This window comes from Aplidium turbinatum, chromosome 2, assembly GCF_918807975.1.
Source record: "Aplidium turbinatum chromosome 2, kaAplTurb1.1, whole genome shotgun sequence".
NCBI lineage: Eukaryota > Metazoa > Chordata > Ascidiacea > Aplousobranchia > Polyclinidae > Aplidium > Aplidium turbinatum.
In genome coordinates this window covers 11,138,939-11,166,195 of record NC_137473.1, presented here as the reverse complement: position 1 = coordinate 11,166,195, position 27,257 = coordinate 11,138,939, and the positions used below count along the sequence as shown (strand labels likewise).

General features: G+C 37.8%; 1 protein-coding gene across 1 annotated transcript; it reads right to left on the bottom strand.

Moving 5' to 3' along the window:
• Positions 1–254: 254 nt before the first annotated feature.
• LOC145764494 (E3 ubiquitin-protein ligase MIB1-like) lies at positions 255–27,257 on the bottom strand. The gene is made up of 28 exons (XM_082576110.1): positions 27,105–27,257; positions 26,639–26,780; positions 25,840–26,011; positions 25,229–25,358; positions 24,274–24,445; positions 23,547–23,680; positions 22,868–22,944; positions 21,867–21,969; positions 21,545–21,634; positions 21,310–21,376; positions 21,101–21,166; positions 20,556–20,689; positions 17,648–17,755; positions 16,592–16,670; positions 15,214–15,332; positions 14,936–15,087; positions 8,665–8,797; positions 8,099–8,185; positions 7,206–7,340; positions 6,755–6,930; positions 6,370–6,474; positions 5,788–5,925; positions 5,594–5,699; positions 4,869–4,994; positions 4,126–4,204; positions 3,406–3,509; positions 2,534–2,731; positions 255–1,981 (listed from the first exon to the last, which is right to left on the bottom strand). Exons 1-28 carry the CDS (start codon positions 27,216–27,218, stop codon positions 1,841–1,843), a joined length of 3,387 nt encoding a protein of 1,128 aa, XP_082432236.1. The 5' UTR covers positions 27,219–27,257; the 3' UTR covers positions 255–1,840.

Below are 27,257 nucleotides of genomic sequence, written 5' to 3'. Positions count from 1 at the left end.
GCTGAACAAGAAGGAAAACAAGAAATGATTTTTTTCGCTTAGTTTTGCATCACTTGCACATTTATTTAACAAGTGTAGCAAATCGGTCATTGCGTAGACAACAAAGGGTCAAAGGTCAGCCTAGGTCACGTTAACCTCCTCGCAATGAGGCCAAACGACATGAAATGAAGTCATACATGTCACATGACCTCACAAAACTCACTCTATTTGAATAAAATTACTGACAAAGAGATTATCACTGACCAAGATTGCGGCCTTTGCCATGTTTATTGACGTCAATATTTCACGTAGAAAAAAACGTCGCAAGCCTACAGAGCTATTTTGCAAAAACGCTGTAAACTAATTTTTGTGTTCTATGACAATTTTGTTCAAAGCACACGAATTGCACCAAGCAATCAAACACATATCTTTGTGGACAATACAGTTCTTTTCAGATCGAAATAAAAATAATTTTCTGTACGCATACTGCAAACACAAGCAGACATCCATTTTTATAATACTGACCAATAACTAGTGGATGTTATAAATAATCTTATACATGTTTCCTACTTTATAAAAGTGACTAAAAATTGGCAGAGTTGAAAAGATGAGCATTTTCAACATATTGAAGACACCAAAACCAGGACAAAAATAGCCAAAACTAAATGTCTATACAATGTCAAAAGTACCTAAATATACGTGACTTGGTGACGTGATTTGCAAGGCTGATGGGAGACCACACAAGCAGACTACGCTACACGGTGCCGCTACAGCCAAGCACCACTCTGAACCAAGTTTGACTATGGGTTGTTGAAACAAGTTTTTAAATTATAAAAGACACTACAGTACAACGGGTCACGTAGTGAATAGTACAACTCACGATGACCATAGAAAATAAAAGTTCCATGCAATCGACACCAGGAAATCCCGTATCTATGAGAGAGGCATGCATAGAATTTCGAGGACCCATATTTTTAGATGCCTTTCCGGCACAAAATGTTGAAATCCAGCGTTGCTAGCAGTACCATATGGAGCTTAGCTTCAAGTATTTTTTAAAATCGCAACATGCAGAGCACAAAAGTCACAACAATCAAACAAGTAACCGTGAAACCGTATCCCAAACTATAAAATCAACGTTATTATGATGTTTTGACATGCATAATACAATAATGATGTTAATGTACCTACTAAAATAACTGAGTTGAAATAACTCCGAAAGTTGTAGCTACATTGTCTGTGCTGAGCGGCCACAACAGGATCGGAGGCGTCAATAGAGAATTATTAGAAAAAGTATTTCAAAATAATGCAACTTAATAAGCAAGCGTTAAATTTTTTTGCCCTTTTCCGTTTTAAAAAGTTTTCTGATGCAATTCTAAACATCACTGTCAAACAGTTTATGTTTGGTGCGGCCAACTGTTGCATTTATGTCTAACGTAACGAAGTTCGATACCAAGTACTCTTAGTTTGAAAAACAACAAGGCCTAGCACGAACGAAAATCTCATAACTTTTGACATTGGGATAAGTAATTGTTTCTCCTACGAATGATAACCCTTTAAACAACGAGAAAATACGTTAAAATTAAGTCAAAAGCTTTGACTTTAGTTTTCTCTGTTGCGATTTAAGCAGGTTTTCTTAACTCGAAGTAAAATGAGGTGGGGTCGATTTACCGACGTAGGAAATACAAAAGAGTATGAGGAAAGCCCAGATAAGGCCAAATATAACCGATGGAGTAAATTCACGAGAAAGTTCCCCAGAAGTGGAACACAGCAGCTTAGAAGTCCTGGCTTCTAGTGCAACGTAAAAATTAACACATATACTGAAAACAAACAAAAAATACTGAAACTGGCTTAACTGCATTGATCAATACAACAATATTCGCTTTTCTACTGGCTTCCGGCAAATCGGGCATTCAGTCATTCTATCTCCGCACAACTGACATGTACCGTGGCCGCATAGGAATATCATGTTCTTGATACGGTCCATGCAAACAGGACACATGACCTGAAAAATTTGATGTTTAAGAGCAATGAAAAACGAAAGGCTTTGGCTTGGCAGTTTTGATTTTAGGCAACCGTCCTTAAAAATACATCTTAAAGTTTGTATCTCACTTTGAATAGTCCGTCAAAAAGTTTTTTTTTTAATTGAGTCGAGATGCAAGCAAAGGTTTGAAGATTTAGATTAAAAAGGCCAGTGAGCCGATAAATAGTGATATTTATTTTGAGGCATGCCATTAAGTGTCAATAACGGATATTTTTTTATCCGCGAGCCGTCTAATTAGAAAATCGAGAATCAGTTTGCAGAAGTTTATGTGTGGATCGGTAGTCGGCGATTACAATCACCGGATTAGGGTTGGCACTTATGAAAAAAACTAGGCTGCAAAATAAGTTGCTTGATCAGCAAGTTCCTTTAATCGGGTGTCGAACCAGGTTTGCATTATTCGAAAGCCAACGCCTTATCCGTTGCGCCCACCAAGAGAAAGCACTTCAAAAATTAATGAATTCCTCTTTGAAAGTTAATCGCTTATATTCATCAAACTACCTTTCACAGTCTCACCTGTTCTTTTATATCTTGCAATTGCTGTTGCAACTTCCTTATTTCCGCCTCGCTGTTACGACTGTCCTTAGACAGGTGATTTGCCATGTTGCGATGGTGATGGTTGGCGTAGGGTGACGTGATCGATGACGTGGTCACGATGTTGCTGTCCGGACTCGACGGTGATGACGTCAGAGAGTTTTGGGTCATGTCAGACAACTGTTAATAATATCACTGAATAATAATTTCTTAAAACGGTAAAACTCGTATTAACCCACCAATAGCCTTACGAAAGGAAAGCATTAAAAACTTGGGACTGGAGAGATGAATGCCCTCGGGCCTCTATCCTATCATAGCCAGTTCAGAGTGTTCAGTTTAGAAAAGGTAAAGCATCTTCTCAATCATATAGTTTTTGCATTGAGCAGTTTTTGAATATTCAAAGAATTTTCGAAGGTCTAATCAAATTCGTGAGATAACATATAATGACAAGGTAACTTAGTCTCAGACATTGATCAAATACGAAGAATATATTTGTTGTTTGAACAATGCGCCTTACTCTACAATACTCACTCTTACAATGCATCTTGCCCAGAGAAAGTAATGATCAAGTAAAACTAAAGTACTAAACCGCTTTGAATAAAATATTCTTTGAAGAAGATATTCCCGTAACGTTCATAAATTCGTAATAGCTCATACCAGACAGCAAAATCCGTCATTTTCCCGTCTGCAGACGTTGAATCAATGTAAAAATAACGGATTTTGTTGTCTGGGAGAGCGCCTTTCTGTCAATCAATCCCACGCAAAGTGAATTTATGGCTGTTCACATTGAAAGCTTTTAATATTAGAAACTATTGATCGAGGGTGCTCCCTCCAAGATGAGGGCCTGACCGTACCTGCGACTGCGGCCGAAGCTTTCCCCCGCTAGACCCTTCCACTGATAGTCGCTGTTCTATGGGCTCTCGACATTTGACGCATTTCTTCATTAGACTGGCACAACCTTGGGGGAAATAATGAGTCAAAAAGGTAAAACTAGATTACATACAATTGACATTGCAGTACCGGTATCTAAAAAAGAATATGAGAAATAAAGAGTGAGAAATAATTGAAGGAACCAATAAGCAACCCAACATATTAAACGTTTAAAACAACGTGGCGTTATGCTGATCACTTCCTTTCATTGAAGCTGCATAATTAATTTATTGGCACCCAGCGCAAAAGTACAAGGTACAACACCATAAAAAAAGATAAATATCAAGCTATGAAGATTCAAACTTCTATGTGAACTACAATATCTCGATGTCACGAAAAAACAGTTGATGAAGTTTGTGAGTTGATGAGTGCAAATAACAATTTCATTCAAAAATGTGCAGTAATGGTAAAAGGGAGTCCCATACTTGATCCAAGCATCTGAGATGAGAAGATAAGGATTTTGTTATACTCAGCTTTCGTCACTAACGAAAGTAGGGTGGCCAAGTTTCTTTCTCTCGAAAGCCTTCAGCAACTACGCCCACCCAATTTATTACCAACCAGCTTCAGCTGGGAGTCGAACCAGGATTGAATGATTGGAAAGCGAGCGCCATACCCACAGCGCGTATTTCTGTACAATAGCTTACCTTGGCAAGCGCATATGTGACAGCAAGGCTTGAATAGAACAGATGATCGCTTCTCAGAACACACAATGCATTCTTCCATCTATTACAAAAGTAGACATATCAAAATGTTAAAAAAACTCCAATGATTTAATCAAATGTTGCTGTTGCAATAACGATGAATGCACAAAGAGAAAGCATCCATCACATCTAACTTATAAGCTTATTCCAGACAGCAATACAGACGTTTTTTACATTGATTCAACGTCTACAGACGTTGAATCAATGTAAAAAACGTCTGATTTGCTGTCTGGGACTCTTGCTCTGCATCCGTGCAAGTTCGGTGCATGGGACCAACACGAGAAGTTATTGCCCACCACGCTGACGATTGCAGGCAAGTTTTTTTTTAACTTTAAACGCAGTAACACAAATAAACGGTTGAGGAAACTTTGTTGAACCCTAAGCAGATAAAACCAAACAACGACACGGTATTCAAAATATATCATCATCATCAACCAATTTTGATTATACAGGACATGAATTAATCCTCACGTTAAGGGGTGGCCGGTCTGTTCTGTCGAAATCAAAGTTTATTTAGACTAAACTAAAAAAGTTCATTTCTGTATCTTGTGTTAAATGCTGTGTCGTTGTTTGGTTTAATCTGCTTAATGGCAATGCGCAGTAGCTCAAAGATTCTTAAATAGCTTGAGATTCTTAGCCACTGTGGTCATTACAAGGAGAATTAACACATTAAGTTAAACACTTACTAATTGTCTAGTCACAATCTCCTCTTTACAGATCAAGCACTTTTTAAGTCGGTTAGAACAGCTCGAGCACGCCACCACGTGGCCACATGGTCCCAACAAAGTATCCCTTGTCGAGTCAGAACAGATCTGAAAACGTATGGCAACACTGAAGGACAATGCTCGACAAAATGCTCATTATCATCGTAAGCTAACGGTAAACACAACAAATCGACGATAAATGAAAAAAGCGGTTTCATTCCTAACGTTTCGTCAGTTATTGGGATCTTCAAGAAGATGAAACTAGTGACATTTCCAAGCCCATGTATAGCACAGTAACAATTTTCTTCTATAAAAAATGTTAAAGTAAAAGCTTAAACTGCAAAAGTTCTGGAAACCTTTTTCTCCAGTACCTTCCACGCTCATGATCATCGTTATTCATTATTGAACTACCACATCATCGTTAGCGACAATCTTCTTGTTGGCTGCGTGGACAATTACTGAAAACGTATGCGCGATGCTCAAACGGAAATCGGTTCGTCACCGCTCTAGAGCACGCGGCTGTGTCTCGGCACGACACCTAATGGTGTGTCAAACATTGCTTTTATTGGCCATTGAATTGCACTTGTGATCGCAGTGTAGCCTACCGTGTGTTCACGCAATGGGGTTAAACTAAAACGTTATCATTTATTTACACAAATATTTATTTGTTTTTTATTTTTATTCAATTTGTACAAGCAGTCACCAACCATGCATTCCTCGGTCTCTGATTGGTTGTTGTTATGCTTCCGTTCCGCATGACTGTTCGCGTCACCTCTCTGCATCTGGTTCTTCGCGTTGTTCATCGGCGTATTGCTGAAAAACGTTAATCGTCAGTGATTCACCGGGTCCATGGTTACGTTAAAATGAACAACACCGTTTCCCGCTCAAATGTGTCACTCACGTCCGAACGTTCTCCAACATATTTCCCGCTCTCAAATTTCCCGCCGTCTTGACGTCACATCCGCTTGAACGAAGATTCATGTTGTTATCGGAAGGAGGCGGGGAATTGTTGATGGACTCGTCGGCTGGGACACTAGAACTAAAATACGAAATTGTATTGCACCATGCAGCGTCCCTTGTGGTTAGAAGCAGATGAGTCGACTGCTCACCATACAGCAGTAGAGAAGAAGTGCACAGCTGTTAAAAAGGTGGCAATTCATGGTTGACAACCATGCAGTTAGAATGAGCGTAGTACTGCAACGGTCAGGTACTTCAACATTTGTGAAGTCGGCAACAAACAAACACAAGCCAGTTTTGCTGTCTGGGAAGTTAATGATGGTGCAGCAATGAGCATTTACGCAAAAACAAAGTTGATTAACATAAGGCAGACCTCTTGTCGATCCTCTCAAGTTGAGATGAGCTGTTGGAGCAGACTTTCGACGACAAAGATAAGATTAAAAGTAATACAGTGTGATCTGCATTGCCAGAGCTACTTTCCCCAGTGAAAATGATAAAGTATGAAACGCAGAGTGGATTTTCTCACCCTTCAGACTTTGAAGAGCATGGTTTTGCAACGTTGTCATCTGGAGGAAGAGTGTAAGGACTTTGGACTCGCGGTGAGGAGGATGGAGGATTCTTTGGCTGGATCCTAAAAATTAGCACCAATTAATGACAAGCTTTGAACAACTCGCTCTGTTTCAAAAAAGGACAGTAACAGCAAAAGCACAAATATCTCTCCTGTCGAAGCGTACTTGAAATTTAGATATAGCCGGGATATATGCCAATATGCCAGTAAGACTGAGATGAGGGTGAAATAAAGTCCTTTTGAATATTTCTACCAATGCGAGAAATAAAAATGGACAAACCCTTGCTTCAGTTAAACGGCTAAAGCGTAACCTAAACTACACAACATCCTTCAGCTTGCTTACGATTCGTTGCTCGCTTTCACCAATGCTTTGCACAAGTTCGGGTCTGGACAAAGGTCCAGTGGTGTGTGTGCGTCCTTGTTCTTCATGTTCAGATTGGCTCCATTAGCAGCTAAGAACTGGGCTATAGAGGCACTGCTGTGCCTGTCAGCACCTTGGCCACCGATCCCCATTAGAACCTGGAAAGCAGAGTAGTTGAGGCAGCAATGTCTGCTGACGTTGAATCAATATAAAATGACGGATTTTGCTGTCTGGGAAGCAGAAAGAGTAAAGTGAAACGTGGTCTACATCTACACCATGATATCTACCTGGGAAAAAAATGCTTTTTTGCATCGATCAACGTCACCAGTCAAAGTTTTGATAAAAAGAGCAATTTTTGTGAGCTGGGTAAGGTACAATGAACGAGGGATCTGAGAAGAATAGAAAATTAGACGTAATGTAACGTTTATCCAACCTTTCCAACGGTGACATCCTGTCTATCTTGTAAGGTTCGCAACTGCCACAGCGTGTGATGACGTAGTGCTTCATGTAAGGGACTGTCCCCATCTTTATCGGGCATGTTCACACAAGCTCCGGCTCTGACCAGCAGCTGAAAAATATATACAGGTAGATATAAGGCCAAGTCAAAAGTAGCAGAACACTAGTACAGTCTTACATTTTATGCCACACAGAAACCGTAGTCAAGGTTTCTTTAAAGCAAAATAGAGATCGTGATACGTTTTGCATCCCAATATAAAGATCAAGTTTTTTAAATTAAAAATTATGAAATTTTCAAAATACGGCTGCCTCTATATCAATTTTAGATGACAATATAAATCAACAACACTTGATCAAATTCCCTTAGGTTAAGTATATTATGAAAATTCGCATTTCAAAGTATACAGTGGGTTTGATTTTTGTTCATGAAAAACCGAAATTGTTCTACGTACGAGACCGTTGAGTGCCAGATTTAAAAAAAAAATTGTGCAAATAATATTTGGCCATGAAACAATGCTGAGAAGAGATGATTGATTTCTTGATTGCTTGTAGGAATCTTCATCCAGAGACTGAGAAAGGTTCTTTGCCAGCTTAATCCAAGATGGTTTGCATACTCGTATGCTTTGAACTACTGACGCATGCCCGATCACAGAGATTGACAGAGAGAAGTTTCCGATTGCTGTCCGTAAATTATTCCACCCGCTAAGTGATGCTAAATGGAGGGCACTACACCGCACACTACCAGATATGAACAAGCGCTGCTTGATCTTTCGTTTTCTTTGTGAACAAAGCCAGGCGCTTAAACAACTGAACTATTGGGGCAGACAAGGAAACTTGCAGAGATAGAACAAACTTCTTTCAACTACTTACCCGGACGATTTGTGTATGTTGTCTTTCCACAGCCAGATGCAGAGGTGTCTGTTGGTTGACATTTTGAATGTCTAAGTTGGCGTGACCCTGTGGTTAAAGATGATAACAACAACATAAAATGGTTTGAAAACATGTTTCGGAGAAAGAAAATGCGGATTATAGTCTTCCAAAGCAGGCTTGCAAGTAACTTTGGGTCAAATTTGTAACTGAGCACAAAAGAATTTGTACATCCTTATACGAGCCAGGTTGCTTTTGGCAATTTGGTCCAATCTGAATATAGAAATTAATTTAGGATTGAAATGAAATTTGGTGAGCAGCAGTAAAATATATTGGGCTTTGATTATTATAATCCTACTACACGAAAAACAGCTCAACCAATCATTCAATGTCTTACTAATTTGCTGACCAAGTGCAGTTTTTCTGTGATGCTTTTAAGAAGCTCAAGAGACCAAGTTTTAATTTTGTTTGTCGTCCAGTGTTTTACATTCACTGCATATTTGGTGGCACAAAAATAAATTGGTTCGTTACCCTTAACAGCAGCTGCAAAAGTTGAGTGAGTATCTTACCACTTTAACCAACAGTTCTGCTACTTCCAAGTGATTATTCAAAGCAGCAAGATGCAGAGCGGTGTAGCCATCGTCCTTCTTCTCATCCACAATCCAAGGTCGAGTGAGCTTGTTCAATAAAATGCACATGGCGCTGGAAAATTGAAAACGGTTTATGCGAAGCCGGTTACGGAGAACTTATAGAGGACCGGCTTATACCGGTGCTGACTAGTTTTTTACAAGGACAAGTTGATTCATGTCCAGTTTACTTCTTGATCCTAAACAAACACTAGATGACACGGATAATGTATGTAGGCCTATTACAGTATTACACTGGACAACAATTGTTTGGAAAAATTTTAATCATAATTCTAGAGTGTTTTTGTATGTTTTTGGGTTGCTAATTTCAAAAATAGCATCAAAATTTTTGTAATGTCGATGGTTCTGTCACAAATTGTAATTTTATGAAATCAGGATTTCAAGTGTGTATGTATGACAAGTAGCTCTTGCATGACGTAAAAATTGCGTACCACATTTAATGAAACACAATAAAAACATGTAGTAAGAAAAACGGTATGGAGACCTAGTCAAAAATGCACAATCGACAGAGTGATTCATTTGTATGTTGTGCAAACCTCCCGTAACAAACTTTAAATGTAATTTCCCATCATGACTTCATCCCACCTCCCTTGGTATTGTTTTTTCCAAACTTAAATGTCATGATGAAATCGTTCACCATGCTCCTCGCTTACATCGCCCAAGTTATCACCGAAAAAGTCCAAATAAAAGTGCAAATAGTGCAATAAGGGCTTGCGGCATCTAAGCGTTTGGTAGCTTTCAATCAAATTTAACACAACCATAACGGCCTCGCCATAACGTGGTCTTCTCTTCTATAGTCATCAAGAATATTCGCGAGCTTGGCATGGACTTTTTTTTAAAGTAGTCATTCATTCCTCTAGTTCTTTTGATGACAACACTTTCCTTATTTGAAGCCCAACAAATATCTCACCCTTATACTTTAGCTTCAGAAAGGTTAGGAAACATTGAGCGAATGTGTTAAAAGGCAAAACTTGCAGGACCCAATGCTTTCACAAGTGTTCAGCAAGCCCAAGTTTTATATGTGAAGGTGGCAAGAATACTTCACTCCAGTCAATGAGGTACGTTTTTGACATTGTGTAAGCCTGGGGTGAGTTCTTTGCGGACTGACCAGTCTTTTATCAAGTAGTACTGCTCATCTGCTCTTTTATTCCACAATTAAAGAAAATAAGAATGTCTGGTATAGCCGCCTTGCAAACCCAACAAGAAAGCAATCATTTAATAATCTCCACATACGTCCTAATTGTAATTCTTGTATTGTGTCAAGTCTAGCAATATTTTCAGGGATTCGCGATCTTTCCTTTAAACAGAATGTGCAATTTAGTAGCTTAAACCATCCAGCTTGGGTCACTGGGGCGCTTCATTTGCTTTTCTACTTTCTCTTACCAAATTAAACTATCTCAAAACATGCTTACCCTAGTAACTACACGCTGCAAACTCAACTGGTTACTAACGTCTGCATCTTCAACGGCTGATTATGATATAAATAACAAAGACTTAGCCACTAGTCCAACTCTCCAAAAAATGTGGCCAGTTGTAACCTATCACGTGTTGAAAATTTCCACGTTGCAAGTTTGTAGCTTTTCACCATCATTTAGCAAGTTTTTTGTCGTCGTATCCAGGCTTACACCCGGTGGTTGAAGATTTAGATTAAGTGGACGGGAAGGCAAGGAAGCCAATCTTCATGTCCACCTTCAGACATGCCTTTAAGTGTCCTGCCAAAGACATAGCTGCATGCTCTTGAGCGGTGTCGAATCGACGCCCTTTCGATTGTCGTTCCAGGGCTTTCACCACTCGCTATGTAGCCGACGTGACATTTAGTAATTGATGAAAAGGAATAATAAAGCAGGTTGTATGATGTCTCACAGCACTTTAAAATTATAACCCCAATTAATACACAATGTTTTGACTAATTTTCAAATATCAGTGAAAACGTTTTTTTTGCACATACCTTCCAAACCGTTGACCCCCAAAAAAATTTACAGTAGAAGCACTGAATCTAACAGATAAACAAAAAATTGTTGTCTTGTGTTATGTAGTATGCTGAGTGAGTTGCAAAAACGCTTTGCAATAACAAGTTGATTTATTTCAAGTTTATTTCTTGATACTGTACTAAAAAGAACACCAGACAAAACGGAAATGTAAACAATGCGGAATTTTTAGCTTTGCGCAAATAATAAATGTCTTTAGATTTGAGTAAAATTTGGTCAGAAGGATTTTTTGCTAAAAGTAAAAGAATGCTATCCAATGCATCGGCATCTACAATGGTCAAGTTTTTGTCTATTGCACTAAAATTACCTTTATATAGCACGAGAGACAGTAACATGTCAAACTGAAAGGTGCTAAATGCATTGAAGAACCACACAAGTATACAAACCAATTTTCACGTGGGTAGCCAAAAATAGAAAATAACTGAATAGTATCTCCAGTAAATTTGGCTGACGTTTGAAAGTTGTTCTTACGTCAATTCGACGACTGGCAACGTTATATCATCGTTAGTGGGGATCAGAAAAGGTCGGGCTGAAAAACTAATTAGCGAAAACTACTCTGAGTAAACCTTTTCCAGGCTTGTACCAGACATACAGTAGCTGAGCCTTGACAAGATAGATTAAAGCTGAATCCGACAGGCAAACGTCGAGACAAACGTCTATCACTTTACACAAAAATGAGCTTATCTTGCGTAAAAAATAAACGATTTCTAACCGGAAATCTACATTTGACGTTTCCAATTTGTATTGGAAATGAATAAGTGGAAGAATTTATCAAATATGAGATAAACTGAAGAAAGACAACTAATGGGACATCGGTTATCACCGCTCCACTTCAGTAAGATAGTAAACCGAGTTGTTAAGTTAAACTTATGTCTACGTAAACGAGTCTGTGTTTCATCTACACTGGTGTCTGTTCGTATCTGCAATGACCAGACAACTGTTGGTATTGACCACGGTATTTTTGTGAAATAAACTAAGCGGAGGTCATTTGTAGTAAAAACTCCAGTAGATAAAACTGAAGAAGCACTTCAGCCAGCAAATCAACCACTTTTACGATGATTCAACGTGTGAAGTCTTTGCCGGCTGAGACTGCAGTTTCAACCCTACTGGTGTAGTTATTTCATTTGCAATGACACGAGCACACAATCAATACCAACGATCTAATCTGTAAAAAAATTGCTTTTTTAGAGACTGAAAGATCACAATTAAAAGCAATCAGTAATTGCTGTAACATGCTTCCAAGCAGAAAAGCTGTAGGTGCATCTGATGTGTCCTCAACAGTTGGATATAAACTTCAGGTTTTGGTTGGTCAGTGGTCACCCATACAGATTAAGAAGCTGTCGCCAAAAAAGTTATCGAAAAACATTTGCATTGCAGCCTATAATCATTGCTAAATAAACTTGTCATTTCGAATCTATCTGATATTTCTGGTTCAAACTAGTAGGCCCTATTGTATCTTTTTTAGAATAAACACAACAAGGATTTCAAAACGTGATCGATTTTCTACAAAAGTGCGCATCAAAAGGGTAAGTTTCGACACATCAGCTTTAAAAAACTCCGTCTGCAGACGTTGAATCAATGTAAAAAGGGTGGGATTTTTTAACCTTTGAAAGCCATGATACGGCAAGTCTCACGTTTTCACGCACACGCTCGGTGTCCCTTTATGACATCACCACAAACGCATGTCAAAAAGCCGGGATTCCAAATGCTTGGTGACGTCAGCTTTTAATTTAGCACCGAAGAGACAGCTGAGCGGCAAATGGACAACCATATACCGATAATGGCGCAGTCGGCAGCTGAAGTGCTGAGGTTGTCAGCTGATGATATCCAGGCGTGGTGGCCGTGTATATAACAGAGAGATGCCGTCGAATCTTAGTGTAATGTAGAATTGAACCATCTTGAAGTTAGATGTTGCTTGTAATGAATCTAACGATGAGACTGAGGTCTCAGGCTGGGTTTTAATACTGGGCAATCTGAGAGCAATCGAGAAGCGATTTGAACAATCTCTGGAAAAACGAATCACAGTAGCCTAATGATTTTTGTGTTTTTTATGAGAACGAAATTGAATGTTGCAATATGAACTGCGCTTTATTTTGTACTAAAAACAAGGGAAAAAACAAGGTTAGGTTAAAATTCAAGCATACCAAAGATAGTTGGTATGAAGATACTGTAAAAATCATAAATGAAAAGAGTGCGATAGCAAAAGTTCTGTATTCCACACGTTTTGTAAGTTTGATCATGAACCTTTGCATTGATGTAAACAAAGAGTGATTTTTAGCAAGACTCAAAAATATCTTTTTGCATTGATTTAAGGTCGGCAGAAGTTGAATCAATGTAAAAAGGACGTGATTTTCACCGATGAATCAAGCCGCACGCAGAAAAATATGTCCACAACTGCTTCGTAACTATGAGATATTCCCAAGAGAAAGGAGGTTTGACGGACACGTGACAAACGCCGGTCACAGCTGCTGTAGTTCATTGGAGAGCAGAAGTCAGTTTATTCAAATAAAGGCAAAGGAATGGCAATCACGTAAGAGAAGGCGTCAAGCAAAGATGAAGGCTGAAAGGGGAATTTTTTTATTAAGAAACAGTTGTGTTTTTTGGACGACATATTGAATCAATAAAAGTGCTACTGGCTGCATCCAATCAAGCTAATAGCCTATTGACAGAAAGCTTTAAGGTAAGGTCTTTAAGCGTGCATTAAAAGATAAAAAAATATCTTGGATGAACGAGTAGAGCCAGCACTGAATTTAAATTCTTTGCATAACAAAGTCGATTCAATTAACCTATTTCTTCACATTGACATAGAAAATACTTATGGAATGTAAAGAAGTATGTGTAGTGAAGCGACGCACACGACAATTTGTCAGTCTTGAAAGACATTGAGGCAAGAAAGAGTTAGCCTTCAGCGTGTTCATACGCTGGCCAATTGCCGGTATAGGGGATTTAAATCAAGAGGATTTGGTCCCCTTTCAACCAGCTATTGTAAAGCGCGTCCGCATTTGCTGAGACCTTGCAAGAGAAAGAATTGTTGTCTTTTCTGAGTCTGTGACAGTGTAACTTTATTGATATCAATGAGAAGCCAGTGATTAGATGTAGAAAAGGCGTCACTTGACGTTGCTTTTTAAAAACAAAAGATAAAAATTTAAATCAGCTAACTACTTTTAAGATGTTCTTACAAAATGCAATAAACAAACGCGTAAACTCTGGAATTTATGTATGACTGCCGCCTATTTTGAGTCAGACCTTTTCTTATAAACACAGAGAAAGCTCTGTGATGAAATGTAACCAGCATAGCCAGTAGCCATCCACAATCAACCTATAATTAAATATTTGTTTTTCTTTGCAGATGCAGGTGACTAAGAAGATAGTAGCCTATCTCTCCCACTTGCCGAATCATTGCAGTGAAACAATATGAGACTGTAGCCTACTCCTTTCATGAAATATTTTGACATGCTGTCAAATCGTTGCGTATTTCTCAGCACATCAGTCCTTTTTTCACATTGATTCAACGTCTGTGGGTTGACTTGCGGGGCGTCTATGCACGAGATTATGTGCATTTTATGATATATTTGTGGAAACGAATCCGATTTGTCGCTAGCAATAAATCCGGCTTTCAAGTGAACTCCTGTCTTATCCACAAAGTAAATTAGACGCTATCGTAATGCATACGTGACGTTTTTAATGTACTGAAATTGAATCACTGAATTTGCGGAATAAATTATACTAAACCTTCAGCGTCTGTCGAGGCTCTCAGAACAGACATGAATTGTTCATACTTCTAACTACGTCAAGAATTTCTACAGATTTCTTTACGATAACACCGATATGCAGGCAAGCAGGAAAGTAGCAGTATTGCTTCTTTATCTAACCCACTTGAAAAGCATCTGTTTCATAAGTTTTAGTTCTGTGGAGACTTGTTTGGTTCATGCATTCATGTTGCAGAAAAGATCACGGTGCCTTCTATCGCATGGGAATCTATCCAATCTAATAGATTAAGACAGTGCGTTTCAACCCGTAGGATGGTACGCACTTGTGCGGATGAAAAAATTGTAATGCATGATTTTTACTTGATCATGCATGACGAAGAAGACCTGCAGGTGACATCCAGCCTGTAAATTAGCCTTTTTAAACATTGATTCAACATCTACAGACGTTGAATTAATGTAAAAAAGACTGATTTTCTGGCTTGAGATGGGACTTACCTTGGGTTTCCTCGTAGAGAGGCGTGATGTAACACATTGAATCCGTTGTTGTTGGTTACCGTGACGTCAGCGTGCGCGTCGAGAAGGAACGTCAGCATGTCGTCACGCTTCTTTAAGATCGCGTCATGCAACGGGGTATCTCCCTCGGCATCCTGATTAAAAATATGTCCATCGTGGCGACAAAATTTCGTTCAAAGCTCAAAGGTATAGCCAAACGCCAACAAATTTTTATCTCTAAAAATTGTTCGAAATTTGACTGATGAAAAAGTCAGACTCACTTGGAGACTGGCGTGGCAACCCAGTTCAAGAAGGGTTTGTACGACCCAAACGTGGCCCCGATTGACAGCGATGTGCAAGGCGGTCTGACGACGTTTGTTTCGGGCGTTTGCGTCACAACCTTTCGAAAACACAAGAGAAAAGGTTGAACATAAACTAGATTTTTTTTGTTTTGATAAAATGCTTGTGGTGGAACCAGCATACACACAAAGTCGTTTAACCAAGCATTATTCCGTCACTGGTTAATTATGTAAAGTCATACACTGAACCACTGATGTCCTTTCTTGGCGCGCGTGCACCAAAAAACGCTAACATAAAACTTACAGCATTTCGATGTATGCAAACAAAAAATTCTTATAAATATAGGAAATATACCTCTTCTAACATAGCATCAGATATAATTGCCGGTAATTTTTTGCCGGGTGATTTAAATATCGTTCCGTGAAAGCGGAAATTAAATATTACACCACAGGAAAACATTCATTCAAGATATCGTTCTGCCGCACAGCAAAATCTGTCGTTTTTACATGATTCAATGTCTGCAGACGTCGAATCATTGTAAAGACGGATTTTGCTGTCCGGGTGGTTTAGCGACAAAAACTTGCAAAACATCTCACACTCAAATAAACCGAACACATGTTGTATCTTTCATGCCACGATCTAGTCTTTGTATCAAATGCAAAAATTTTTGAGCTAAATTGATTTATTGATCAAAATCAGCTGTTACTGAACAATGAATCGTAAGCAAAGTACACGGCACTTAATGACGATTAATAATATCGATTGGCAAGTGAGATGGAAACAGAGAAGAGGACTGAGATTAAAGTCATCTAGCTCCACTTTGTGCGAGAATTTGTCGAGAAAATCAAACACAAGGTGGAGACAACGAACAATACATTGCATAATTGAGTAACTGGATGCGCTATCCTAACGAGTGGGGACAAAACTGAATTTGAATAACGAATTGTCTGCGTTTTCATAATATGGAACAGCAAGTACCGCGATGTCGCAGAAAAAACATAGCAAAGATGACAATCCAACATATTGATTTCACACTAGACCACAATCTATCAAAACGTATATTTTGAAGTAAACGTTCGGGCTGTAAAATCAAAACAACTCCCCAGACAAGAAAATTCGTCATTTTTACATTGATTCAACGTCTGCAGACGTTGAATCAATGTAAAAATGACGAATTTTGCTGTGTGGGTCTAAATAGACTCAAAACTTTTAAAAGAAAAGTTATCCTTTCACAACGTTGAAACACGGCTCAAAAATAGCAGCTGAAAAACAGGTTTTACTGGTTTGAACACATCGCTTATCTTAATAATCCTGTAGTTGAACCCGAGTTAGAGATTCAATAAAGTAATTCAAACCAACCTTCTTTCACCAGCAGTTCTACCACCCCTGCCTCATCAACCAAGGCCGAGTGATGAATCGCTCTGTTCCCGTCTTTGTCCTAAGTAATAAGAGATCAAAATTTACGACAAAACTGTTTTTGAAAAACCAGTAAAGTAACAACTCAGACATCGAACCAGTCGTTTCGTTCTTTTGAGTGACTCAACGTCTGCAAACGTTGAATCATGTCAAACAAATTGTTTTCATAGTTGTGGCCAAATGGTCTGTTTCGCTTTCCTATGCCGGTTCTCAATCATCTTATAATTCTAATATATATATTATCTCATATAAACAATAAATACTATTAATATTAGAAAAAGTGCTCAATGCCGAGCAAAAAGCCAAACAGAGCAAACTACACCAAATACAGTTACTACTCTCTAAAACCTCTACAGCCTGTTTCACCTTAAAAGGAGGATCATCAGAAGATCCTCCTTTTAATAAAGATGAAGATGAGGTAAAGATGAGGTAACCTGTAGAAATCAAAGGTCGGTCGCAATAATTGTGGCCTTTGTCTTGCTGAAAAGCTGGCCATTCTAAAGGCCGATAGTAGCCACCTTCTGAACAAACGTTCTGAACTGGTGGGTAAATGTCGTCACCGCACCAAATTTAAACTCAAATATGTACTTCAAAATAAAATAAATTTAATTTCTACAGGTCACCTTAATTTTATTGCATTTTGCTTACTTGTGACGTCACAGGTGTTAGTATCAATATGTTTGGTTTCCATCTGGACGTCTTAATTGAAGCTTTTGTGGTAACCGATGGAGGTAGCCCTTTGTAATTCTGAGGTTTTTTTGCGGATTATATTAAGGTTATAATATTTAATATCTTTTCAGGTATTACCGATTTATTGCTTTTGCATATTTTTCAAGACCTTCTGATGATCCCCCTTTTAGGGTGAAATAGGCTGTAGAGGTTTTTAGAGAGTTGTAACTATATTTGATATTATCTTATAATAGCGTCTTACAATCCCCAACTTAGAAATTTGAAAAACAAAAATCAATTCGAAAATTGCGGACGATCTATTCCACGTACTTCAATTTCCAAGTCAGCATCGTGTCGGATCAGGCAAGCCATGACGTCACGATGACCGTTCAAGCAAGCAGCCTGCAGAGCAGTGTGCCCGGAGAACTGCTCGTTAACCTGAAAAAAAGCAGCAACTTGTAAAAGTACAGATCTGTTCCATATTTTGTTATGTGCTAAACAGGTAGTTTTACCTGTTTCAGCCCTTTGATAAAGTCAGTCGTGTTGTCTGACGAAACGTCAGAAATAAAAAAGCTAGTTATCACTTCAAGATCTTGTAATAGTCCAGTCTACAGTAGGGTGGCTCATTTTCCTTGATGTTCTTTAAAATTTTTGTCAGTTTGGAATAATGTTCCATTTTGCTCACTGATATTTGCAAACCAAAAATTTTTGTTGGGGGTTGACCTTTGACCCTGGTTCACCCAAGGAGAAATTCTAAATTTTTCTGAAAAAATGGTAAATTTCGAAGTGGTTTAGCAGTATCTGAAGAAGGAATTTCTCAAAATTTAACCACGTGATTTTGACGTTACTTCCTCTGTTAACTTCCACATGGAACATCTTCACCCTTCTCCAAGTCTGAGAGTCACTACTAGTGCATGATTTTAGTGTCATTTTAGTTGATTTTACAGCCTTTTCGCAGTCAGTGAATCTATAACATATAGACCAACAAAAATTTTTGGCACAAAAGATGAGAGTCATTTTAGAGTATTTCAGGGCCCCTGATTCCGAAAATGCACTTAGTTTTTTCGAATTGGCTCTAGTTTTCGAGATATTCGACAATGAACATATTTTTAAAATCGTTACTCAAAAGCTGTCAATTAACAAATTACTTATTTTCAGCCCTGTTTACCACTATAATGTCATAATTGCACTTGTCTAGTTCAATTGGTTCATATTGCATGAAAGTTTAAAACGCAAGCAAAGGTTGAAATGAACTGTGTTTAATGTAAAGGAGACATAAATACTCAATGAAAACAGTTGTGAATCAGTAGGCCTACATCACAAGAAAAATATCCCGAAAGTCATGAGTTTATGAATGCAGCTTTATATTCAAAAGGTAGGCCTACTGAAATGGATACTGTACAAATGAAATTTTATTCTAAGCCTTTGCTAAGGCCAAGTCTTTGCTGCAAGAAGTTTTTTTCTGGTGTATAGGCTAAATAAATGACATATAGGCTAATGAAATACGCCTTTGACAAGTAGGATGCTGTACAAACAACCCAGATATATTTTGCTGCATGAGGCAACGCATTCTGCGATAGATACAGCGCTATATAAAAACAAGCATTATTATTATTATTACTTTGACATGAAGCTGGGTGATCAAGACAAGTCCTGGGTTCCTCCTAAAGTATGCATACATTGCACTCAAACCCGTTTCTGGGCTCAAGGCTAAGAAGTTCAGAGTGCCATAGCATAAAGAGAGCCGTGGAATCACCATGAAATTGATACTTCTGTTCTGTACGGTGAGCATGTTCGAAGGAAGTTGGAACATCATGTTTACATGGAATGTGCAAGGCAGTCATTGCGTGGACGTTGCTATTTCTGTTTTTTGTTTGCGCCCTCTCTTGTTTCAAGTGGTGATTTGCTTAAAACAATAGGAAAACGGGCATGACTGAGAGTAACCTCAATACCTTCAGTAATGTTTTGGAGCAAGGTCAAGCTTTTTTCTCAAAACCATTTCTACCACCTACTGTAGGCTAGTAGTTAAAGATTTAGTTATCAAAAGTGGTAGCTGGAATCTTGGCTAACTCAAAAACTAGAGCCAATTCGATAAAACTTAGTGCATTTTCAGAATCAGGGGCCTCGAAATAGCTTGCTACAAGTTTGTGTTACTGCCTCTTATTGTGTCCATTAAGATGCTAGAGTGCATTAGAAGATAGCGAGTGAGCAGTTTCAGGGATAAGCGAAAATTTGATATTTTGAAAAAATTCAAACCAGGTGAACCAGGGTCAAACGTTAATATTTTTTTGTGAAATTTGGTATAGGAAATATATTTACCAAAAGGAACAATATTACAAACTGACGAAAAATTTAAAAGAAAAAAATTTTTTTTTCGAGATTTTGCGCCAGCCTAGTCTACAGTCACCGGAAGAACGCAAGAAATTAATCTATAAATTGTAATGCCTGGTGAACAGTCCCATTCTGTATGTACAGTACACCAGAGTTGTATCAATTGCATAGTTTCAGATTCAGTTATATTATTCTGAAATTTTCAAATTACAATTCCTGTACTTCCAAATGTTATTAATGACACGCTTCAATTACAAAAATTAAATGTTTCAATACTTGGTTTTTATAGTATGACAAAATCAAAGACAGTAGCAAAATTGCATTTGATAAAGATTAGCCTGCGAAAATTGTCTGAGCCAGTAAGTTCCTTTTTTGGATATAAAAGTTACAAGCTTTTAAAGAAAGTCTTCTGCTGGGGCTGATGTTGCAGCTAGACCTACATGTAATTATAAAAAGTAGTTGTAACTTTACTTGGAGCAATTTTTTTGCAACTAAAATTATAATTACACAACAAAATGTCAAAATTACAACTATAATTACAATTGCATAAAATGTGTAATTAACTACATCAATACAATATTGCAATGCGCCAACTATGATGTACAGTTGTATAACACGCAAAAAGAAGCATCATCCAGTTGGCAAGCCTTTTTACATCGTGACGTCACCAGGCTTTGTGAAAAGGGCAATTTTGCAGGCTGGGCAATTGCGTGAAAAACTATTCAAAATTAAAAACTTCTTTTTCTATGAAAGAGGAAAAGCAAAATGAAGGCCATTGAGGTAGTAAGCTAAATATCTGTAGATGGTTCAAACAAATGACAAGATGCTGAATGTAAAAAGAAACTAAAAAATAAACAGAAACGGAATCAAAATACAGCAAGGACAGACTAAGCATAAAGCCACTTGCATTAGCATCAGGGCGTTGAAGTATTTCCTCACACTTTTGCGCGTCTCCGGCGCCGGCCGCCTTCACAAGCTCTTCATTCACATCTCCTGAGACTTGAGTTTCAAATAGTTTCTTGAGCAGTTGAGAAAGATGTTCTGAAAAGTACGTGATGAATAAAGAGTTTTCTTTTCTTGTCCTACAATGTAACAACAGTTAACACAAAAATAGGCATATCAATGAGACACATATGATTGAACCATGTTGAACCTGAATTACATTGGAAAGGAGTAAGAACAACGCGTATTTGCGATAAATACCGAACAAAATACATACATTACTATTTCTATCGATAACTAAGAGTATGTTTGTAGACGAAAGTATTTTTGCCGCATTTGCTTTTCATTAAATCAAAAATGACAAAAATATTTTTTGTAAATTCAAAACAGGATGATATCAAACACATAAGGCGTTAAGTACACACAAAGTTTGGCCATCGTGCCTTCCAACTCTTCAACCAACGAACTTAAGACAGAATTTCAATAGGATAAAAATGAACACAGGTTTACCTCCAGAACGAGCTTGCCCTTGATCCACCTTACTTAAGAGAAGAGGATTAAAAATCCATGAAGACCCTGTAGTAGAGGAGAAATCATAAACGTGAGTGAAGAATAAAAATGATTGAAATTCAGTTATTAGATTTGCACTATTTACCATTTAAAGTAGAAAACGTCGGAGACACAACAGAAAGCAATACCAATTGTGCACGACTACATACCTGTCACTTCTACTTTGATATCGCTATCTCTGTACACTTGCTGTACTCGTCCAATTTTTCCAAGAGTCTAAAAAAGGCATTATATTAAAGTAGTAGTAGTAGTAGTGCAACAGCATATTCCAATTCTGGAAAATTGAACAACAAATTACCACAGCAACTCGGGCGCAACCGAACCGTTGCATTTTTCACTTAAAATATAGTTCGTTTGTTTTTTTCCTTAAAACAAACAACTTACTGGCAACATTGCCTCTGACCATTCCCCGTGTCCTCGCTGTAGCGCCTTCACGTGGTCAACATGAGAAGATATTTGGACCAAATCTCCAACCTGTGACAACAGAATGGGAGTGGTATTAAAACGTAACAATAACTGAACCAAATTATTTAAATTGTTGAAAATAAACAGGGCAACCTTAAGACATGGCCTCCTTCAATTATATCATTTATATATAGAAGTTAAACTACTGGTTGAAAAATCTGTTAGTATGGTGAATTGCCGTCAAATTTGATCTTTCAATGTGCAAATAAATATTTGTTAGTTGAAACCAGAAACAAGCAACCTCAAATTTCGGTTCCTCAGTGGCAGTATTTTCATTGCTGGTAATTCGTGCAGGCGCGTCGGTTGTCGTCACTTTGGTAAGCACGGCAGGGTTGAAGGTCCATCTATTGGATGTATAATAACGTTTGTTAGCCATCACAACTCAGGCTACCTTGAAATGCGAGCAAGATGGCTGTAGTAGCGTGTGTCAGTTACAAAGAGCTGGTTTTTCATTTACTATCTTCCGCGTAAAAAGAGAACAGAAAGTTTGTAAAGCATCTTGGAAAACGATGTAAAGCGTTAAGTATCGTTCTGAGCAGGTAGTGAATGAAGAAAAATACGGTTTTGTTAGCAAGCAAGACAAAAATAATGAAGGAAATGCCTTTTTATAGTGACCAACATACTAAAAGATTCCTTTCTCTGATGATTGGAAAATAATTAAGGATTTTAGTTTCATAAGTAAAGATCATTGCAAGCACATGAACGCATAAAGAAACGTCACCCAAAGTCATAACACAAGTTAAGTGTGCATCGCACAGCCGTGACAACAACACATGCTTGGAAAGGATATGACGTGTAGTCACTCTACTGTCAATATTAAGTGCAGACTGAGACCGTACATCAGCGGTTCTCGAATACTTTGGGCTTTAAACCCTTTCATTTTAAAGCATTTGAAAAAGAACTAAAAGCGAAGCGAGATTAGAAATGTGCCCCGAACGTGATTTCAGCAAAAATAAGAAAACTTTAGGTCAGGTCAAGAGGGCTTGAGATTTGAGAACCACTGCTTTAGACCAAGGTTGTCAGGTGATCTTGGACGATCTCGGATAGAATTAGTTTAAAATTTGGACAATGGGCATTTTAGGACAAATAATAATAAAATGTTCTATCTATGGTCCAGCACTTTACTGATATAACAAGAAATTAAAAACTGCCACAATAAAATGTCCGAATACGTTGCTGGCAACACTGCAACACCTAGCAACACTGGCGTAGATCACCAAATGCATTTAACAAGCTGGTAACCTGTTTCCGCTCCCATAAGACACAACTATGTCGTGATCTTCGTCGATGCCACAAACGATTCCAGTTGTTCCAAGAGTCTACAAGTCAATAACGACATAGTTAAAAAACGATAACTACTTTACAGCGGTATGCAAATTTGTAATCTGCAGGTCGGTGCTGCTGCAGATGAGATTTATTAACCAATCAGAAGGCAGAATTTAAATCAGCAGATTGTGATCATGCGACTCAATGCATGCTCATTAAAAAGTAAATTAAATAAACGTTTCGCCGTCTCCAGCGTGGCCTAGAAGGTTAGGGCTAAGGAAAAGTAATTTCGATGGCGTGTGTTCCATTCTCACCCCTGTCATTACAGTACTCTTTTTGCTTCTGTAATTACCAAACAAAATCACAATGCTGCAGTCAACTGGTTCATAGAGAAAATTGTCCTATGTTGAAGCGTTTACCAGTCAAAATACCTTAATCTGCTGCAGCGACCTACATCACAAATATCCCAACGGTACCAAAATATCTACACGAGGCAAGATGTGTTCAATAAAAAAAATATTTTGCACCAAATAGTCTCACGGTGAGATGTACCTGCGCCGGATCAATCGCGGTCAATAGTCTCGCGCTAAGTTGCCGCATAAGATTGTCTTGATCACACTTTACCGGTGGAGACAAGCGGTACAAAGGAACTTACCTCAAACATTCCTTCTGTCCATCCCCCATGACCGTGTTGTAAAGACTGGACAATTTCTAAATCCAAATCTATGTTAACTTGGTCGTTGAGCTGAAACTCGGTAACTGGTTGTAAGGACTGTCCGTTCAATTGCCCTGGATCACAAATAATTATACTATTGCGTCTGCTAGAAACAAAATCCTCAAGTAAAAACTTGAAAAAGGTTTGATAGCGTGCAAGACAACGGATATCAACCTTTTCATACTATAGAACTCGCCTATAGTGACATCTGAAGAGACTTTCGAAAAAAGTGTTCCCATAGTGAAATGTCACCACAGCCGAATTCATCATCGATGTCGATATTCTACCTATCCAAAAACAAGACTTTGCAACAAATGTCACTACTCTGTTACAGTTTACTGGTAATAGTATAGTGAAATGTCACTACAGGTGACTTCTGTAATAGTCTGAATAACTGTCTCACTATATTGGAAAAATATAAATTAAATAATCAGGTACGAATGAACGACGATGACCATGTTCACATCAATTGATGAAAAATTGTAACTGTTTAAAACAATATAACACACAAAAAATTGCATCTCAACACAAAGCAGGTCAAGTCAGTAGAGAAGAGAATTTTAGCGCACAAAGTAAATTGGTAAACTGGGATTCCAACGTTTTCAGACCAACTTCTTAGTCCTGATGCGTATGCTTTTCTCTGAAACTATACAGCAAAGTGTCATACCCAAACAAGGCAGATGTTCCCTGTAGAAAGAAGGGCCTTTTGCATCAGTGACCACTTTGATATCCATCATCCCGTTATACCCAGCCCTGTATAGGTTCTTAGCTCCAACATCCCAAAGCACGTAAGCAGCGCTTCGAAGATGCTGTGAAGTCCAGTCCTGTATCTTTGTAACCTTAAGCATAATAGCAGCATATTGGTAGAAGGTTGATTGAGTCAGTAGCCTACTTCAAGTAGAAAGCTTTTGTCTTGCCTTCAAACAATACAACATATAGAATAATTGATTGTGGAAATTATTATCATTGGGTTGAGAAAGGTTCTTTGAGGGTTTACTCCTGGCAGTTTCAAATGGCAGTTAGAGACCATTCAAAAGTAGTCACTTTACTTCCATTGTATAAACACAATGCGTCTCTAATGGTATTGTGACCACATCTAATTTAGTTTTTTTGTTTGTTTGTAGTTGGCTATATTCTAGTTTCATATTGGAAAGCTTATGTTCAAAAATTGGGTTGCAAATTTGTTCCTGGTAAACAAAAATATCTGTACGTGGCAAGATAAGCTTAATGGATATAATAGACTTGGAGCCATATAATGTTGCGGTGAGATGTCGCAGGGACAAGTCAACTACAAGTAATCCTCTGATAGGTCGGCCGCGCCAAAATATCTCATCCCGTTTATCTTGGTACATACCTGTTGTATTTTAGACCAAGACATACTGGTATTGCATAATTTGTGGTACCCGGACATTTTGCCGAATAGACAAATTGCCGAAAGGACTAAATGCCGATTGGACAAATTGGCAAAATTATAGAATTCGGCAATTAGTCCTGTCGGCAAAATGTCCGCGCACGTAATTTGTTGTCCAGTTGTAAAAACAATACAAGCAAGACATTTACATGTTACATATACAACCTCCTAAGTTCATCCATCTTCAAAAAAGTAAAACTTTTATATATACCTTTCCTTTTCTTCCATTCCCTCCATCCTGATCGTCCCACTGCCAGTCCACTCCTCGTACAACCCTAGCCCCGGGGTATATACCTCTTGCACTTATCTTTTTGCTCTTTCTCCGTGACTCCATCAAAACCCTAAATATGATGTTTCAAGTAAACTTTTAATAAATTCTGACATGAACCAATCAAAAGCAATATAAAATCTATTTAATCAAAAAATGAAAACTTTCATACTTTTAAGTTAAAGTTAGGCTGGTTTGTTGCATGTGATCAATAATCAACTTATCAACATAGTATGTTCAAAGAAAAAATAATTTTGTTTTGTAACGAGCCATGCACTCAATGTATGTTACACACTTAAGTCAAACATCAATGGTCTGGTGCCAAAATAGACTTACAACGAAATAACATCATTGTCACATTATGCATATAAGTGAATAGGATGTTGGGGCTGATGGGGCTGATGCAAATTATAACATGAAAATGTTCAACCCAATATTCCTACCAAATGCATACGTACTGAATGAGGAATTGTGTTGACAATCTTATGATTCACATACCGACATGAAGTAATTTACAATGCAGCAAAATTTAATTAAAAATCATGAAACAGGACCTTTCGCCATCAGGGTTAACCATTCTGTAAAACCGGTGTCGAAGATGATGCTTATCACCATGGTAACAAGCAGAACAAAGATCATAGTTGTGACATTCAGCACACTTCCAACGAATGCCAAATATCGGCTGCAGACGGCATGTATCACACATTGAGCCGTGATGCTTAACTCCTGAAAAAATTAAAACAACAATCAGTTTTGAAGAAATTCATTTAGAACTGACAATTGGTTTGTTTATGCTACAATGCTTCACAATTCTATCTACATACTATTCGTTTGTAATTAATAATGTTATTTTGCTTGTATTGTTTGTATCTTAATGGCTTGTTTGTAGCTATGATAGTTACAGACTATGATGCCACACTATACAGCTACAAATGTACCACCATGTTGAAACGACTATGAATACATGGTTGGACAATGGACATACAAGTATGAATAATTTACAATAAAGCAGGTCAAGCAAAACACTGCTCAATAAAGCACAGTAGTGCTAAATGCAGTAAATTGATGACTACACTACGCAGTACCAATGCTCTTGCCAACCACTTCTATATAAACATCCATTTTAAATTGAAGCAAACAAAATCGAAAATATTTAGCTCATTTCTTGCAAAAATCAAGTTCAGTTAGTTCAGTTCAATTTATTTTGTTTTGTTGGCGAAAAAAAAAAGAAAAAAAAACAAGCAAAAAGCTAACGCAGATAAACAGCACTTATGTTTATGAAAGAAATTTTAATGATAACAAATGTAGCATATCCTCTCAACAATATATTTGAAACATATCATTCACTCGTACCAGAAGCAGCACTGTCTAGTATCCTAAGATCGTATTGTCCACTGCACCGATAATTAGCTGCAGTACCATTATCCCATACAATAACAACTTCTTCAGAGCTTTCGAAGCAACGTACTGTACCAACATGTCCCTCTCCTCCATCCTGAAAATGAAAATAATGTGTAAATAAAGTGTATATAATATGCCATAAAAACTCATTTTTATTCATGACAACACAGGCTTAGCTACATCGACAAACTTACAACTGTAAGTGTAGGCTACAGCTCAACTATAGAGCTTGTTTAAAATGCTGCCAAATGCAATTTTTTTTATATTCACACTTCTATGGTGTTGAAACAATAAAAAAATAGTATATACAGTATTACAAAAGCAATACTAATAACAATACATTGCAACTGCACTATACAGGTGAATTAACTTTAATCATGCATTTTTGAAAAAAGGCAAGTTTTAATTGTTCAAACACCTGTCTGCCCCATTTCCAATCTGGTCCTCTCACAACTCTTGACCCAACACCCTCAGTAGAAGTTCCACTACTTTTTGGTGAAATATTTACATTAGATGGCCCATTAGAAGCCATACCAAACACCTAACTCACATTAGCGTAAACAAATCTTAA

Coding starts and splice junctions, on each gene's coding strand:
- LOC145764494 (XM_082576110.1), bottom strand. CDS start 27,218: ATGGCTTCTAATGGGCCATCTAATGTAAATATTTCACCAAAAAGTAGT. Junction 21,970..22,867: donor TCTTATGGGAGCGGAAACAG/GTTACCAGCTTG, acceptor TACATCCAATAG/ATGGACCTTCAACCCTGCCG. Junction 16,671..17,647: donor ATGCTGACTTGGAAATTGAA/GTACGTGGAATA, acceptor CTTATTACTTAG/GACAAAGACGGGAACAGAGC.